General features: G+C 43.6%; 1 protein-coding gene across 3 annotated transcripts in view; it reads left to right on the top strand.

The window, feature by feature from the left end:
- Positions 1 to 19,174, top strand: part of MLXIPL (MLX interacting protein like) — a 138,997-nt gene that overhangs the window by 45,205 nt on the left and 74,618 nt on the right. For all 3 annotated transcript variants that reach the window (XM_075333292.1, XM_075333291.1, XM_075333293.1), the window contains exons 2-6: positions 9,874 to 9,980; positions 11,703 to 11,785; positions 11,931 to 12,020; positions 15,323 to 15,367; positions 17,190 to 17,367. In XM_075333292.1, the coding sequence (XP_075189407.1) occupies positions 9,874 to 9,980; positions 11,703 to 11,785; positions 11,931 to 12,020; positions 15,323 to 15,367; positions 17,190 to 17,367 (503 nt within the window). The remainder of the gene's footprint in view (positions 1 to 9,873; positions 9,981 to 11,702; positions 11,786 to 11,930; positions 12,021 to 15,322; positions 15,368 to 17,189; positions 17,368 to 19,174) is intronic.

Below are 19,174 nucleotides of genomic sequence, written 5' to 3'. Positions count from 1 at the left end.
ACTGTGAGGAGGGAGAAGCATGCATGGGACACTGTGAGGAGGGGGCAGCATGCATGGGACACTGAGGAGGGGGCAGCATGCATGGGACACTGTGAGGAGGGGGCAGCATGCATGGGACACTGTCAGGAGGGGGCAGCATGCATGGGACATTGTGAGGAGGGGGCAGCATGCATGGGACATTGTGAGGAGGGGGCAGCATGCATGGGACATTGTGAGGAGGGGGCAGCATGCATGGGACACTGTGAGGAGGGGGCAGCATGCATGGGACATTGTGAGGAGGGGGCAGCATGCATGGGACACTGTGAGGAGGGGGCAGCATGCATGGGACACTGTGAGGAGGGGGCAGCATGCATGGGACACTGTGAGGAGGGAGCAGCATGCATGGGACACTGTGAGGAGGGGGCAGCATGCATGGGACATTGTGAGGAGGGGGCAGCATGCATGGGACATTGTGAGGAGGGGGCAGCATGCATGGGACACTGTGAGGAGAAGATCCAGGAACAGTGTAGCCACACAGCGCCCCCCTGTGTCTGCTAGGGAATAAGGTAATTGATACAACTGATATCTGCTTGTGATCCAGAACTTACCTGTAAATGTATTCTGACATATATTCTGTAAATTCCACCCTGTATATATTGTAGTATCTAGTGTTCCCTTAAGGCGATTAAATATATATAATTTAATCTTGGGCTGTTCTGTTATCTCGAACCTGAATTCCACGTCTGTGAGCTTGGCGTTAATAGTTATCGTAATCGATTGGTGTCAGCGAGTTTATGCCAAGGATCATTGTGGGGCAACCAGTGAGATCTGGGGAGAATTAGATATATTCCGCCCGCAGGAGTCGGGGGAATATATACCTTACTCTCACTGGGAACCCTTCAATCATCGGCATAGTAGAATAGCGGCCTCCTTGCTTATTGTCGGACAATTCCATAATTGACTATAAGAGGGGTGCCAGAGAGCGAGTCACGTGCTCTGTCTGGTGGAGAGGGGGGTGTAACTTCCACTTCCTCCCCCTTTTCCTGACAGGGGAACTTAATGATCTCAAGGCAGCTGGGACCACTGTCACCAAGAAAACCATTGGTAACACATTACGCTGTAATGGTTTAAAATCCTGCAGTGCCCGCAAAGTCCCACTGCTCAAGAAGGCACATGTGCAAGCCCATCTGAAGCTTGCCAATGAACACCTGGATGATTCTGAGAGTAATTGGGAGAAGGTGCTGTGGTCAGATGAGGCAAAAAATTGAGCTCTTTGGCCTTAACCCAACTCGTCATTTTTGATGGAAGAGAAATGCTGCCTAAGAGACAAAGAATACCATCTGAACTATCAAGCATGGAGGTGGAAACATTATGTTTTGGGGAGTGTTTCTCTGCTAAGGGGACAGGACTACTTCACTGCATCAATGGGACAATGGATGGAGCCATGTACTGTAAAATCCTGAGTGACAACCTCCTTACCTCTGCCAGGACATTAAAAGTAGGTCGTGGCTGGATCTTCTGGCAAAACAATGACCCAAAACATACAGCCAAGGCTACAAAGGAGTAGCTCAAAAAGAAGCACATTAAGGTCATAGTTACATAGTTACTAAGGTTGAAAAAAGACCTAGGTCCATCTAGTTCAACCTTCCTCCACCAGTTCTACATTTGGTCACAAAGTCATTTATAACCAACAATGTTTTGTGTACTGAGGAAATCATCCAGCCCTTTTTTGAAAGCTGTTATAGTATCTGCCATTACTACCTCTTGTGGTAGGGCATTCCACAGTCTGACTGCTCTAACTGTAAAGAACCCTTTCCTATTTAGCTGTCAATCGCTTTTCTTCCACTCGCAGTGAGTGCCCCCTGGTCCTTAGTATTGTCTTCGGAAGAAATAAGTCATGTGCCAGTCCTTTATATTGACCACACATGTATTTATACATATAAATGAGATCTCCTCTGAGACGTCTTTTTTCTAAGCTAAACATATCTAACTTTTTCAACCTGCCATCATATGGGAGGCCTCCATTCCTTGTAGTAGTCTAGTTGCCCGCCTTTGAACTGACTCTAACTTCTGAATGTCCTTTTTAAAATGTGGAGCCCAAAACTGGATCCCATATTCCAGATGTGGCCTTACAAGTGATTTATAGAGGGGTAACAATACGTTGGGATCACGGGATCTAATCTCTCTTTTTATACACCCTAGAATCTTGTTTGCTTTTGCAGCTGCTGCTTGACATTGAGTGCTGCTGCTCAGCTTATTTGTAATGAGAATACCCAAGTCCTTCTCCTGTTCTGTAGTCCTGAGTTTACTTCCATTTAATGTATATGCAGTTATAGGATTACTCCGTCCTAGGTGCATTACTTTACATTTATCAACATTAAATCTCATTTGCCAAGTATCTGCCCATTCTGACATCTTATCCAGATCTTTTTGTAATATTGTACTATCAAGGTCAGTTTTTAATATCCTACATAGTTTGGTGTCATCAGCAAAGACTGACACTTTACTATCAATCCCATCCACAAGGTCATTAATAAAGAGATTAAAAAGAATTGGTCCTAGCACAGATCCCTGCGGCACCCCACTGCTGACTATGGCCCTTTTAGAGAATGTTCCATTTATGACTACTCTTTGTTTCCTATCTTTTAGCCAATTCCTTACCCAGTTGCATATAGTTTCCCCTAGTCCTTGCTTCTGGAGCTTTAGTATTAGGCTATTATTTGGTACAGTATCAAATGCCTTTGCAAAGTCCAAATAAATCCCATCAGCTGCATTACCAATATTCAGGTTTGCACTTACTCCCTCATAGAACCCCAACAGGTTGGTTAGACACGATTTATCTTTCATGAATCCATGCTGTCTGTCAGTTATTATATTATTTTCTGCAACATATTTTTGCATGTCATTCCTTAAAATGCCCTCAAAAACTTTGCATACTTCTGATGTCAGGCTTACTGGACGGTAGTTGCCTGGATCTACCCCCTTACCTTTCTTAAATATCGGTACCACATCAGCAATCCTCCAATCCTGAGGCACCAACCCTGTTACAAGCGAGTCTAAAAAGATGAGATACAGCGGTCTGTCAATTACGGAGCTCAATTCCCTCAATATTCGTGGATGAATGCCATCTGGCCCTGGGGATTTGTCAATGTTTAATTTACTCAGACGTAGGCGTAATTCTTCTTGTGTTAAATTAATTATATCGGGTGGTGAAGTTTGATTTTTCACTTGTTGAATGATGCCTGGTACAGTCAGTTCCTTGGTGAACACAGATGAGAAATGCCTATTTAATATCTCAGTCTTTTGTTTGTCCTCTATAACTAACTTGTTATTATATTTTAAGGGGCCAATACTATCCTTTGTTTTCCTTTTGGCATTATTGTATTTATAAAAGATTTTGGGATTTATTTTAATGTCATTGGCGATTTTTGTTTCAGTAGCTAGTTTTGCTTGGAGTGGCATAGTTAGTCTCCAGACCTTAATCCCATAGAAAACTTATGGAGGGAGGTGAAGCTCCGAGTTGCCAAGCGACAGTCTCAAAATCTTAATGATTTAGAGATGATCTGCAAAGAGTAGTGGACCAAAATTCCTCCTGACATGTGCGCAAACCTAATCATCAACTACAAAAAATGTCTGACTGCTGTGCTGCCAACAAGGGTTTTGCCATCAAATATTAAGTCTTGTCTGCCAGATCAAATACTTATTTCTCTCTGGAAAATGCTAATAAATTTATATAATTTATACAATGTGATTTTTCTACATCTTATTTTGGATATTCCATCTCTCACTGTTAAAATTAGCCTACCCTTAAAATTATAGACTGTTCATGTCTTTGTCAGTGGGCACACTTACAAAATCAGCAAGGGATCAAATAATAATTTCCTTCATTGTTTGTGGCCTCTACATTCCAATTTTTGTAGGTTTTGTTAATCCTTTTAAATAAAGTTCATTTTTTCAGTGCCTCTGAAGTCTGTTCTCTTCTCTGCTTAATTGATGCATCTGAAAGGGAAGAATAAAATTTAAATATTAGATTATTTTATATAAAACTATCTATGTTTTTAAATTGTCTAAATTAAAAGTTATTAAAAGTCACTAATTGTTTCTGAATTATTTATTTACCTAGAAGAGATTGCTATATCTTAAAATAGCTGTGTGAACATTCAGCAATGAAGGTCATGCTCTCATATGTGACATGTGAACCATGCAGCTGCACGTATAGATCGCCAGCCTCAGTCTTCCGTACATCTGGGTCTACTTCCTTCAATAGATATGGTCAGATTTTGTCATCAGTCATATCTAAGCAGGGAATAGCAGCCAACCACACATCCGTCAATGATGACGTTGCTAAGATAGATCAAGAGTTTTCATAAATGTTTTCCACTTGTGAGCAGTAATTAACTGTAGCATATGGCAGTCGCACTCTTCATTAGCTTGTCAGAAAACAGGAAATTTTCCATTGATAAGAACAGGGAATGATGGCTCAGCAACTAATGCTTAGAAACCTGCCTGATCCTCAATGTTAGAAGACTCCGGACGTTTATCTATTTGGATCATGTAAGAAATGTGCATTTTGAACAATTCTTAGGGGTACTTCTCACATAGCGAGATCGCTAGCGAGATTGCTGCTGAGTCACAGGTTTTGTGACGCACCAGTGACCTCATCAGCGATCTCTCTGTGTGTGACACAAAGTAGCGACTTGGCCCTTGCTGTGAAATCGCTGATCGTTAAACACTGTTCTGGTTCATTTTTTGGTCGTCAGGCTCCCACAGGGCAGCACGCATCGGTGTGTTTGACACCTTACCCAACGACCTCGTTCGTGACTCACGTAGGTGTGCATCTTTGTTGTTTTCCACGCCCTCTCTGTTCGGATTGGTGATCGCTACTGCGTTCGGATTGGCCACTTCCACCCTCTGTTCTGGGTTGCAGATCGCAGTACATTTCAGAGGGCTGAACTCACTTGTCCTGGACCGCGTGTAGCAGCAGATCGTAATACAGTCTATTCTGCATCGGGACTATAGGATAGAGAAGGATGGAAGCGCTATTATGTTGCCTTCTCTAAAGGCAAGGCCACCCAGTCACAACGCAGTTACGAGCACCAATCGGAGCAGAGGGGGCGCGGAAAAGGCAATGTAGATGCACGCCTATGTTACTAATCAAGATTTGAATCGTGCTATGTGACAGGGTCCCAGCGACCGCCGTATTGTTGCTGCGTCGTTGGGAAGATCTGACTGTTTGACAGCTCACTAGTGACCCTTGCGATGTACCAGTGTTCCTGACCAGGTCGTATCGTGGTCGGAATCGCTGGTACGTCGTTTAGAGTGACAGTACCCTTAAGGCCGCTTTACATGCTGTGATATCGTGAACGATATCGCTAGCGTGGGTACCCGACCCCATCTTTGATCTGCGCCTATCATGCAATCATTTTCTGGAAATACATCATTTTCTCGAACAATTTCAAGGGTGCCAACATTTTTGGCTGACTGTAAACGGTTTGGCGAGGTGAATATTTCTTACAGGTTCAAACACTTGCTTTATACACTGTGAAATAGTTCATAAAAACGTTTGAACAATTGATAATTGAATCTATGGTTGGGCACAATTTGGCTATTTTTACTTAGGGATGTACTTACTTTTGTTGCCAGCGGATTTACTTTTTTTTTAAATCAGATACTTTTTTATTAAAACAGAGTACATACAACAGAATAACAAATCGGCATCCAAATTAAATTTATCACATCTATTACCCCTTTAACTCCCCCTCCCGCCCCCTCCCCCACCCCGGCAGCAACACTTCTCCCCGATACTACATCCCATATAGTACACACTTATAATACCCTTCAACTGTAGTATAGCAACCATCCCGTTGTGCAGGAGGAACAACTAGTAACACAAATAAAACAAAACATACACATCAGAGGTCTCAGACGGCTATCCCCGTCCCATATCAGTTTACTGGTCCATCACTCGTCCTATCCGCATTGCAGCCAAGGAGTTGCCAGCGGATTTACATTAATGGCTGTGTGTGAGTTATTCAGAGGGCACCAAATGTACACTGTTATACGAGATGTACACTAACTACTTTACATTGTATCAAAGTATCATATCGTTAGTGTTGTCCCATGAAAAGATATAATAAAATATTGACAAATGTGAGGGGTGTACTCACTTTTTTAATATATTGTATGTGTTGTGTGTTTTTTCGGATGGAACATTAACCGGTTATAGTTTATGTGCATGTCACGTGTTATATTTTTACCAGTTGTTTCCAAAAAGAAAAAGAAGACATGACAATTTTTGATTGTTTGTGTCAATCAAACTCGCCCTTTCACTTCGTGAATAAGAAGGATAGCACTCAGATAATATTATTTTTGCAGACAAGAAAAACTGATGTAACGACGATGGTCAAACAAGACACATATGGAGATTAACTCCGGCACACTATTAATTTCCAATAGAAAGAAGGAACACAGTAGTTGGATAAAAAATCCCTTTCTTTTATTTTGTTAGTGTCACACGTGAAAAAAGTGCTGTACAATTGTCCGCCGGGTGTCGACGTTTCGGCTAACAAGCCTTCATCAGGTCGGACAGACTTAACCTTAAACTGGAATCATAATCAGGTGAGTATGATAGTAGCTGTGAGATCACATACGGAGACTACCTGTATAGGGTCCCTGGGGGTGCCGGCATATAAGATCACATCCTATAAAGGTATAATCGGCGGAGGGAAAGAGTCTTGGCAATCGTGTGTGTCTCCTGTTAGAAGTGGCTGTTGTACCTTAGGAATGTAGTAGCTACTTCAAAGGGACACCAGGGTCCAGGGTTCAGGCTTTGGATTCAGGACAAGGGCTCGGCTATAGTTGTAGCTGTAGTCTCTATGTTGTGGCTAGGATGTAGGTTCACTGGCTGAAGGACATACTGTGGGTATGCATAAAGCGTGTGGAACTTGGGTCCAGGGTTCACGCTCAAAGTTCCACACGCTTTATGCATACCCACAGTATGTCCTTCAGCCAGTGAACCTACATCCTAGCCACAACATAGAGACTACAGCTACAACTATAGCCGAGCCCTTGTCCTGAATCCAAAGCCTGAACCCTGGACCCTGGTGTCCCTTTGAAGTAGCTACTACATTCCTAAGGTACAACAGCCACTTCTAACAGGAGACACACACGATTGCCAAGACTCTTTCCCTCCGCCGATTATACCTTTATAGGATGTGATCTTATATGCCGGCACCCCCAGGGACCCTATACAGGTAGTCTCCGTATGTGATCTCACAGCTACTATCATACTCACCTGATTATGATTCCAGTTTAAGGTTAAGTCTGTCCGACCTGATGAAGGCTTGTTAGCCGAAACGTCGACACCCGGCGGACAATTGTACAGCACTTTTTTCACGTGTGACACTAACAAAATAAAAGAAAGGGATTTTTTATCCAACTACTGCATTCCTTCTTTCTACTGGAAATTAATAGTGTGCCGGAGTTAATCTCCATTGACTGTTATATATTTTTCTCCTGAGCACCTATGACAGGAGGTGATGCGAGGTCTTCTCCTTCTCATAAACAAGACACATAGACCAAAATTGATGGAACTTTGGAAAATTGCTTACAACTCACTGATAAAAAACTGTCTTAAGGGGGCTTTACACGCAGCGACATCGCTAGCGATGTCGCTCGTGAAAGCACCCGACCCCGTCGTTTGTGCGTCACGGGCAAATCCCTGCCCGTGGCGCACAATATCACTAGTACACGTTACACGGACTTACCTTCCTAGCGACATCGCTGTGGCTGGCGAACCACCTCTTTTGTAAGGGGGCAGTTCATGCGGCATCCCAGCGACGTCACACAGCAGGCGTCCAATAGAAGCGGAGAGGCGGAGAGCAGCCGCATGGAAGTCACGCCCACCTTATTGCTGGAGGACGCAGGTACAGTGTTGTTCGACGTTCCCGGGGTGTCACACGTAGCGATGTGTGCTGCATCAGGAACGAGGAACAACCTGCATTCAGCACCAGCAACGACATTTGGGAAATGGACGACGTGTCAACAATCAACGATTTGGTGAGTATTTTACATCATTAGCGGTCGCTCGTACGTGTCACACGCAACGACGTCGCTAATGAGGCCGGATGTGCGTCACGAATTTTGTGACCCCAACGACATCTCGTTAGTGATGTCGTTGCATGTAACGGGGCCTTTAGAATGCAAACACCCACCAAACCAAAATTCTCTTCCCACCCAAAATAAAGAAAAATAACAGATGGCCTTATCCTGTGGATAGATCATCAGAATCAAAATCCTGGGCTACTTCTTTTAACCTGTGTTGTAAAGTAGCTGTCTACTAAGATATGTGATATCTTATTTATAAAACGGCGTGTTGTCTTACAAAAAATTCCTTCATCTAAAGCCTGCTTTACATGTTGCAATTTCGCATACGATATCGTATGCGATTTGCAACGCCCCCATCGTATGTGCAGCAAGTTCAATTTGTTGAACGTGCCGCACAAACAAGTAACCCCCCGTCACACGTACTTGCCTTCCATACGACCTCGGTGTGGGCGGCGAACGTCAACTTCCTGGAGTGGGAGGGACGTTCGGCGTCACATCGACGTCACGCGGCAGCCGGCCAATAGAAGCGGAGGGGCAGAGCTGAGCGGGACGTAAACATCCCGCCCACCTCCTTCCTTCCGCATTGTGGGCCGGGAGCCGCAGGACGTAGGTAAGATCTGTTCATCGTTCCCGGGGTGTCACACACTACGATGTGTGCTACCCTGGGTACGATGAACAATGTGACGTGCAATTCTAGAGACAGGTACGATGTGTATGCGATGAGCGTTTTACCGTTCAATCGCAATCGCACATACCTGTCACACACAGCAATGTACCTTACAATGCCGGATGTGTGTCACTTACGACGTGACCCCGCCGACACATTGTAAGATATATTGCAGCGTGTAAAGCGGGCTTAAGGCTATATACACATGGAGGTTTTTGTTTAGGAGGTTTTGGAGCAGAAATAAAGTGGAAACTCTCCAAATCCTCAAAAACTACAAGTATTGGAAGTTGGGATCAGTTTTTAGTTTTCTTTCAGTCTTTGAAAAAGTACTTTCAGTCACAAAACATATTTTCTGTCAGCAACATTTATTTTATTATTTTACTACAGTTAAAGGGAACCTGTCACCAGGATTTTCCCTTATGAGCTGCGGCCACCACCAGTAAGCCCTTATATAGAGCATTCCAGAATACTGTATATAAGAGCCCAGGCTGCTCTGTAAAACTTTAGAAAAGAGCTTTTAATTATACTCACCTGCAGAGCGGTCGGGTCTGATGGGCATCACTGGCCTACATCAGCCTCACAGTACCCTCGTGCGTGCTCAGCGCACACACACTTCTCTCTGTCCTGCCGATTGCAGAGCAAAGTACTGTAGTGCGCATGCCCTGGGTAAGGCCAAAGAGCGCCCGTGCATGCGCACTACAATACTTAGCTCTGTCCTCGGCAAGACAGGGAGAAGTGCCCCTGCCAAGGAGCGTGATATAGGATACAGTGTGGATGACATAGAAAGCATCATTCACACTAAGCAAGAAGAGAGGAGGCGCCGAATGAAGACCAGCAACACCCATCGTTCCGGACCGCCACATTGATGAGTATAATACAAGCTTTTTTTAAGTTATGCAAAGCGGTCTGGGCTCTTATATACAGTATTCTAGAATTCTGTATATAAGGGCTCAATGGTGGTGGCTGCAGTTTATATAGGAAAAACCTGCTGACCGATTCCCTTTAACATTACTTTCTCATCTGAATTATTAATATAGTTGTGCTAATTAAAAGTGTGACACTGTGAGCCTCAGGAGATTGGAAATGTAATCACTAATCTCATGTAACATGATTATTTTCAGCGGCAAACTGGTATCTCCCAAGTGGAAGAATTTCAAGGGTTTAAGACTATTATGGAGAGATAAGATCCGTCTGAATAATGCCATCTGGAGAGCTTGGTACTTACAATGTAAGTAAATCATGTGAGACTGATATCTGTCTTACTATGATCATACACCAAACACTTTCTCCCCCTGATATTGCCCCCACTTTCCCCTATACCTGCGGTGTTGACTTGGCAGTGTGCAGGAGTTGTGTGTAAGGATAGGCGTGTAAAACCCTTCATACATGTTAGACTAAAGTCGTCCGAACCAAATGATATCAATGGGATTGGATGATACTCTAAAGTGTATGGGCTACCAACCAACTGATCTTCAGTAGAGATGTCAATCAGGTATGTCCGATTTCTGACCCCCGACCACTTCGTTCTCACAAAGATAAGCCGCTAGCAGAGAGCAATCACTCCTGTGTATGAGAGAGACGGCCCAGGTGGTTGTCGGCCAAATGATTGGCCAAAGCATCGTTTGACCGACAGCCATCTAATGTGTGTAGCCGGTGTAAGTCGCTGCTGTGCACATCTGTGATGGCTTATCTTTAAGGAGAATAAAAAGGATCAAGTGTGAAAAATTAAAATTGTTTGCTTGAGTTTATAAATAAGCTAGCATTAGGAAGTACAGAGCTATAATGATATGGTACAATATTAAATTCTGTAATTAAAATGTGTATGGGGAAAATACTGGTTCTCATTTAAGTGACCTGCTGAGTATGGAGTCATAAAGGCAATATACCGTATTTTTCGCTTTATAAGACGCACTTTTGTTGGGGGAAAGTAGGAGGTGCGTCTTATAATCCGAATATACGGGTCCAGGGGAGGTGGGGGCAACTCTGGAGCCGTGCTGGGGGCTGGTAGAGGCTGGTGAAGGCTGCAGCAGGAGATCTCCTGCTCCCGCTCATATAATATGCACTGCCGCTGTCCATCGTAGTGCTGAAACCGCACCGCGGCGATGGGCTGGGGGAGCGGCGCATATTATATCCGCCTGCGCCCCCCTTTGATCGCACATGCCCCCCCGTGATAGATATGGCCCCCATGCTGCTGCCCATCCTAAAATAAAAAACCTTTACTTACCTCCTCCAGCGTGTCTCCCTGATCTCACTGCTGCCGCTGTGATCAGGCATGCAGAGATCATGTCACTCTGCTGTGCAGATCACATGACCGGCACAGAGAACCAGGAAGTGCAGGAGCTCAGCAGCACGGAGGGAGACATGAGGTATTACAGCACTGGAGAAGGTAAAGTAAAGTTTATTTTACTATGGGCAGCAGCATGGGGGCCATATCAAACACAGAGGGACGTGTGCCAGCAATAGGAGACCTGTGCCAGCTGTATGGGATGTGTGCCAGCTATAGGAGACTTGTGCTAGCTATAGGAGACTTGTGCCAGCTATAGGCGACTTTTGCCAGCTATAGGAGACTTTTGCCAGCTATAGGAGACTTGTGCCAGCACAGGGGGACATGTGGCATTACAGGGGGACGTGTGCCAGCACAAGGGGGCTATATTCAATATAAGGGGGCCATATCCAGATTAAGGGGGCTAATTATAGGATGGGGGGCTATAAGAGACATATACCCTATATGATTTGTTAGACGGACACTAGCATTGCAAGACGGACCCCACTTAACATTAAAAAAAATTCTCTTTTCCTTCACCAAATTTGGGGGTGCGTCTTATAAAGCGAAAAATACGGTACATTGTATTGTTTATTACTGTATATTGTTATTATATTGCTTTTTGATACTTTATTATATAAACAATGTAAAACAATGTAAAAAGGAATATGTCATGCTATTTTCTAGATATAAAAAGAAGGAAAACCCCAGTATGTGGGTTTGTGACCCCACTGGATGGATCAGAAGGAGACGACCACCGTAAACCCGAGGTAACACCATAAATCAGAACATCTTACAAAGCCGGATACCTCTGGAGTCATTAGATGAATAATTACTGTATTATGTACACCTTATACTGTCCTTAGCCTTAGTGATTTCTCATTGTAAGCAGAACGCTGTCTTCCTATGTTCCAGGCTGTGGTGCTGGAGGGGAACTACTGGAAACGGAGAATAGAAGCGGTAATGAAGGAGTATAACAAGTGGAGGATTTACTACAAGAAACGCGTAAGGCTTTGAGGGACTTCCCTGATCTAGATTGGTAGGGATGTGTCTTCCACTAGGGCTATGGATTCATCTCCAATCAGTGCAATATCTGCATGGAGGTTTTATTGTCAGGTCAGCCCTTCTTTACTGACAAGTTTATTCAAAATGACTGAATTTGGCCCCAGTGCAGTGTCAAGAACCTCATAAGCATTAGTCTAATGTCGGCTGAACAGGTTTGGCTGATGGTCTAATGTGTATGAGGGCGCCAGATGACGTATGGTCAGGAAAAATGTCATTTGTGCATGTCCGATTTCGAACTACTGGACAAAGTGACAGCCGGCCGTTTTCTGATAGAGAATACAGGAGCACGCGGTGTATAACAATGTCGGCTGAACCATCGTCCGAAGAATTGTTTGGCCAACAGCCATCTAATGTGCATGGCCAGAGCAGCTATTCTCCCCCGACCACCAATACACATTCAGTCTCAATTCGGCCATGTATGTATGTATGTATGTGTACCAACAGCGTCACTGAGTACAAAATGATCAGGCAGTGAAATTCAACATGTCTGATCCGTCTGGCATTATCTGTCAGGCCCTCATATACATAGTCAGGCCCTTTAGCCGAAAAAGTTTTTTTTTCTACTTTTCTATGGTCCGCTTTAGCGAGGAACTGATATGTGAATGAATCATGAGAAGTGCTGCACACTAGGTCAGACTATGAAGATGTCTGTAGAGACTGATAAACCAGTCTGGCTGTCGGTGAGGAGTCTAATAGCTGCAATGCTCCTCTGGGAAATATTCATTGTTTCTTCAGGGAGAAAGGAGATGAACTCTAGTACCACCTATTGGAAGTAGCAATCCTAAAAATCAAAAGTGGCCCTTTAATGAGCCTTGTCATATGACTTAAGGTGGCTTTACACACTGCAACATCGCAAACGACATCGCTGTAACGTCACCGGTTTTGTGACGTAATAGCGACCTCCCCAGCAACATTGCAGTGTGTGAAACACATCAGCGACCTGGCCCCTGCTGTGAAGTTGCTGATCGCTACAAATCATTCAGGACCATTCTTTGGTCCTTTGTTTCCCACTATGCAGCATGATCGCTAGAACGTTTTAGTGTGTAAAGGGGACTTTACAGCGACTTTGTTAGCGACTTCCCTTTCAAAAAGCTGCTTTACAACGTCCCCAATGACTAGCTAGGTCGTTCTGCAGGTCCGGATCGCTGTTGCGTCGTTGGCCAGGTTTGCCTGTTTGACAGCTCACCAGCGACTCACCAGAGACTTTGTAGCGATCCCGGCCAGGTTGGGATCGCTGGTGGGATCGCTAGAAAGTCTCAGTGTGTAAAGGGGCCTTTAGGGTTTAAGATGAAGATGATGAAACTCAATATTAGAATGGATCCTAGCAGAGCACTGCTTATATTTGTAAGAAATTGGTTATTTGCCATGTTTGCATGGCAAGATTCTTAAAGGGAACCTGTCACTAGATTTGGTGCCTATAAGCTGCGGCCACCACCATTGAGCTCTTATATACAGTATTCTAAAATGCTGTTTATAAGAGACCAGGCCGCTGTGTAGAACGTAAAAATGACTTTATAATACTCACCTAAACGGTCGCTGTGGTGCAGATGGGTCAGATGAGTGTCTCCTTTCTCCGAGTGCGGCATATATTTTTTCAACCATCTTTGTCCTCCTTTTTCTGAAGCCGGGGTGTATGACGCATCCTACGTCATACACACAGGCCGGCATTGATGTCCTGCGCAGGCGCACTTTGATCTGCCTTAAGCAGGTCAGATCAAAGTATTGTAGTGTGCATGAGCGACACCTCAATGCGGGCCTGTGTGTGACGTAGGACGTGTCATGCACCCAGACTTCAGAAGAAGGACGAAGATTGGCGAAAGAGGAGGCGCCGCACCCAGAGAACAGAGACACCCACCCGACAAGTCTGCACCGCACCGACCGTTAGGTGAGTATTATAAAGTGTTTTTTACATTCTACACAGCGGCCTGTGCTCTTTTATACAGCATGTTAGAATACTGTCTATAAGAGCCCACTGGTGATGGCCGCAGCTTATAGTCACCAAATCTAGTGACAGGTTCCCTTTAATTCTTCTGAAATCTATTTTTAATCAGATATGTTTTTACTTAAGTTTTATAGAAATACTACAATATTATGCACAGCAAAAAAGGAACTCTAGAATAAAACCTACCACATCCTCACCTACTGTCCTACTAAATATCGAAAGTAAACCTGGCACATTATACATGCACCTGGTCTATGTAATAAAGAATGGGGAACACTGATCAATCAAGTAAGGGTGCACACACCCGGCTTATTAACCATTGTCAGGGAGGCAGAGATATACAAAGGGCCGGAGGGGACGTCGCTCTTACAAATCATGTTACTTATACCCACAAGGAAGTGATTACATGATTAGTCCGGAGGGAAAACAATGCCCCCACTAATTAGCACATCACCAACAAATTTCTAAAATATTTTTTTCGGAAAGAAAAGATCTTGTTAGGTAGGACATTCACATAGCAATAAATACAAGGGTGGGTATAGGGGACTGGGCACACTGTCAGGATCCCTTTTAAATGACCGTATTTGACCACTGGGCCGCACTCCAAATAATTACAAGTGATACGAGTTGGATAGTGATTTTATTTGCCTTCCTGTTGCTTATACGGCATTAATATATCCCACATCCCAAAGCCATGAACAGAAGATGTCCCTATTCACACTAGTCCCTGCCCGCACTGGGGCTCATAGTCTAATTTCTCATTTTCAAATACGAACTATGGAGAAGAAGTGGCTCAAGTGACCAATGAGGCAGATTTCTCTGATAATATATTTTCCGGCGTTTCTTATATTTGAACTCTTGATTTATGCAAATTTTGTTGACACAACAGTGATGATGTAACCACCTTCCTGCCCCCAAGTATTGTGTTACTCAGTTTTACGCTATGTAATCATATTGTTTGACCACTGGGTGGCACTCCAAAGAACTACAATCATGTCGTTTTGAAAGTGACTACATGAATGTGATAATGAGCTGATAATAGTCATGTGATTAAGTCCATTCATTCATTAGATTTGTTAGTAGTGACAGACTGAATTATGGGAACTTGTTCTTTGCCATTACCCGTGTGGTGAAGCAGGTTTTCTAGTTGGACGATTACATGAACCATTTTATGATGATGTTTTTGAACTTTAAAATAAACTCTGTTATATTAAAAACCTAATTTACCTGGGCGATACAGAGTATGGGGTGTCATTCAGTGTCTGCACTAAACTGATTTGCTCATTCTTGACATTCACAGCTCAGGAAGCTGCACCAGGACGGGAAGTTATCGGAAGAACAACAGGTTGGCATTGTTAATAAGGATATGTGTACATTAAAGGGGTTTTTATCAGATCTGTCTAGACCAGCAGCATCATTTCATGGGCACAAATGCATTGTCAGTGCTGAAGTAATAGGAGTTAGTTACTGTTACAAGAAATGTAACTTGGAACAATGTATTGCCCTGTAAGCAATTTGGGCACAGATAGTACTGCCTACCTGTCTTTTATTATTGTTGTAGAAAGTAGTGGTTCCATTTCTCTCCCTGTAAGTTATGTAAACACCAAAATTACGTCTTCCTTGACTCTCCCTGCACATCATACGGGCTTACAAAGTACTGTCTCCCCATAAATTAAAATAACATTGCCTTAAAGGGGTTCTCTGACCTTATGATAATGATACATATCCTAAGGATAAGTCATCTATATCAGTTGGGTTTGGATCTGGCACCCGGAACCACCAATGGACAGCTGTTATCAGTTTCAGAGCTGCACTGCAGTGCTTGGCAAAGATGATTACACAGTGTAAGGGGTCGTGCTGTTTCGGGCTTCTCCATTAACTGTATATATTTGGCCAGCCCCAGACCTGAAAACAGCTGATCAGTGTTGGCAGTGCCAGACTAAAGTGGCAAGGGTCCGCCAGTAACTTTGACTCTGGATGCCCAGTGTACAGCTTCATGCAAGTATAACATTACCTTCTTTCACATATTCACCTATGATTCTATATAATAATCTGGCTAGTTTGTTGAACTAATGATCTTATGCTGTTTTTGTCCATACTGAGTGAATCAAATGTATTGGGCCAACTACTTCTCTTGTTGGGGGCCAAGTGGCTTACTAATGCAGGGAGGTCTACCGGGGTATTCACCTGTTCCCCTGTGGGCCAGTCCGAGCCTGAGTGAGTATCGAACCAACACTGATCTGATATTGATATCTATCCTAAGGATAGGTCATGAATAACTTAAGACTGAACAACCCCTGTAAGTTGCAGCTACACTGAAAGATAATTGTGAATGATACTATTTAAGAACATTTTTTTCAAGATAATCTGTTATGTAAACAGGCTGCAAAACGCTCGTTCATCGGATGAAATGATTTTTTGCGCATCACAACATATCCTCATTCTTAGTGGTCCATTGTCCTGTGTAAACAGGACCCTCACTGCCCAAAAAAATGGCTGCCTATGTGCACTGAGCTGTTACAGTTCACTCTGTGGCATCGTTTACTGGGTACTGTGTGTTGAAACAGGATTCGTACTGCCCAGAACAATGACTGGCTATGTGCACTGAGCTGTTACAGTTCACTCTGTGCCATAATTTTTTGGGTTCTGCCTGTGTAAACAGGCTATTGGAAAACCACCAATATGTAAAGGTTTACTGATCAAAGGTTGGATTCTACCATCAGTCGGTCCAGGTCTCCCTCCGTTAGTGATGCAAACACAAATAATAGTGTGTCCATATCTCTCACTTTCAAAGGTGAAGATACAAAAACTACTTTCTTCCTGTGTCTTTCTCTTTTCACGGACTGATAGATAGAAGAAGGTGGAGAATCTTTCTTATTCTAAACAGTGAAATAACTGATGAAAACCTGATCCAAATCGCTGATGAAACTCAGACCAACCTTCTGTATGAGAAAATCACTGACGTCTGAATGAGCCCTTAATCGTGTACACCCAGATGGTTCTAATATTTAGAAGTGGGATGATACATAATATCATATCCATATTAACATGAAACTTATCTGACACAGTAATGGGAAGGAAATTGCGTAAAATATGTTTAAACTGAACAAAAAAAATCCAGTGCTGCAAAAATGTAACAAAAAGAATGTTGTAATGTTTTGTATCAGGATGGCGCTCCTCCATGGAGAGGGGGGGAGATGTTTGCTGGGTGTCCGCGTATTGAAGAAGGACGTGGAAAAGAGGATGATATGCTGTATGACTTGGATTACTTCTTAACGGATATCTCGGACACACTGTTCACCACCACTCAGAACATGCCCCCTTCATATCAATATCCAGACTTCGGTATGTACTGTTTTGTATGTGTGGTTTTTGGATGTTTCATTTTCTCCACACTATACTTGTGTAACCCGTTAAAGATCTGGTCCTGCCTAAATGAAAAGTAATTTATTGTGCATTTCTGTATTTTAGCAGTTATAACTTTTTTTAGTATTATTTCATTGATCTGGGTTTATCAGGATTTGTTTTGAGGGAGAAATTTTAATTATCTTCAGCAGTTTAGGGTTACGTAAAAATTCTGTTTAAGTTCTAGACCGTTTTTGTGGCCCAAGAAAAGTAAAAATTGATTTTAGAATTATTTTCAAGTCTATTCTTCTTGCATATGATTCATATTTCACAACCTTTTAGAAGAGAAAAGCTATAAGGAAAGGAAATATGGCACACCCATGATATGAAATATATGCTACTTTATTTGCCAAAATTAGAGGAGGTATACCGCTTACAACTTGGATTCCTGAAGGTCTGCCATATTAAGTCCACATGCCGGCCACCTGTCCAATCAACAGGTAAAATGCCTCAAAGGGAAAAAGAAAAGCCTGCTTCCGGACTAAATAAAATCCAATAGTTTATTTAACATATCATGCTAAAAATTAATCTGAAAAAGGCATCTGGTATCTCATGCTTTTGGAGTGTCTACTGCACTCTTAAGCTATGTGCGCACGTTGCGTAATTACATGCAGTTACGCTGCGCTTTGTAGCGCAGCGTAACTGCATGCGTCCTGCGTCCCCTGCATAATCTATGGAGATTGTGCAGGGGCCGTGCGCACGTGGCGTCTTAGAGCGCAGCGCTTCGGCTGCTGCCCGAAGCGCGCGTTCTAAGAAGTGACATGTCACTTCTTCCGTGCGCTTTGCCGGCAGCCCCTGCTCTGTCTATGGCAGGAGCTGCATGCAGAGCGCACGTTCTCTGCCGGCACCATGCGCTTCAGAACGGAGCTTTTCAGCTGCGCTCTGAAGCGCACCTTTTAGGTGCGGTGCAGAGCGCACACTTGCGCACATAGCCTTAATCATACTATTCTATTCCAGCTTGTTACCCCCAGTTAAAGTAAAAGACCCTGTATTCACCTCCCGTGCTGATGCCATTCCAGCGCTGTCAGTAATCACGATTTGGGGCTCACGTGACATTGTGGCGTCACGCAAGTCCTGCGTCCAATCACCACTGACTTCTTTCTCCTGCCTTCAGACCAAATTACTTCATCTAGAGGAAGTGTCGCTGCGGCTGCTGCTCACTTCCTATTGATTTCTCATTTGGTCGAAAGGCGTGGACAGAAAGGCTGGTGGTGATTGGACCAGGGTTCCCGTGATGCCACAATGTCATGTGACCTCCAACCCGCAGTTACCTACAGTGCTTGAACGGTTCCAGAACGAGAGGTGAGTACAGGGTGTTTTATATTAACTGGGGGAAACAAGTGGAATCAGAAGGGATTGTCCTAGTAGTGGGCAACCCCTTTAAGATATGAACAACATTTAATGAATTTGGTGCCTCTAGTAAGTGGTGTGTGCCTGTGTTAGAGACTGGAGTAGGATTTCTGGCATGGAAAATACCAACAGATTTGATGAATTTGACGGGGTGTTTAGCAATTCCCTGTCCAGACCACATTTCGTCTGAGCTGATCCAAAGTGGCATGAAAGCATCAAAAGTCACAAATTTTTTTGCTCAAACCCACGTTGCGCAAAAACGTTGCGACTTTTCTAAGCCTTTATGCCACTTTCATGTTTCAAGCTTTGATGAATCGGCCCCGTAGTGATTCAGGTCGTCACCATTTTCTAGCTCCTGTTTTCTACTCCTGATGCACAAACTAACATTAACTCTGGA

The sequence above is a fragment of the Anomaloglossus baeobatrachus genome, chromosome 2 (assembly GCF_048569485.1).
Source record: "Anomaloglossus baeobatrachus isolate aAnoBae1 chromosome 2, aAnoBae1.hap1, whole genome shotgun sequence".
Classification (NCBI taxonomy): Eukaryota; Metazoa; Chordata; class Amphibia; order Anura; family Aromobatidae; genus Anomaloglossus; species Anomaloglossus baeobatrachus.
Note: the sequence above shows the minus strand (reverse complement) of the source record. Positions and strands in the feature narration are given on the sequence as shown.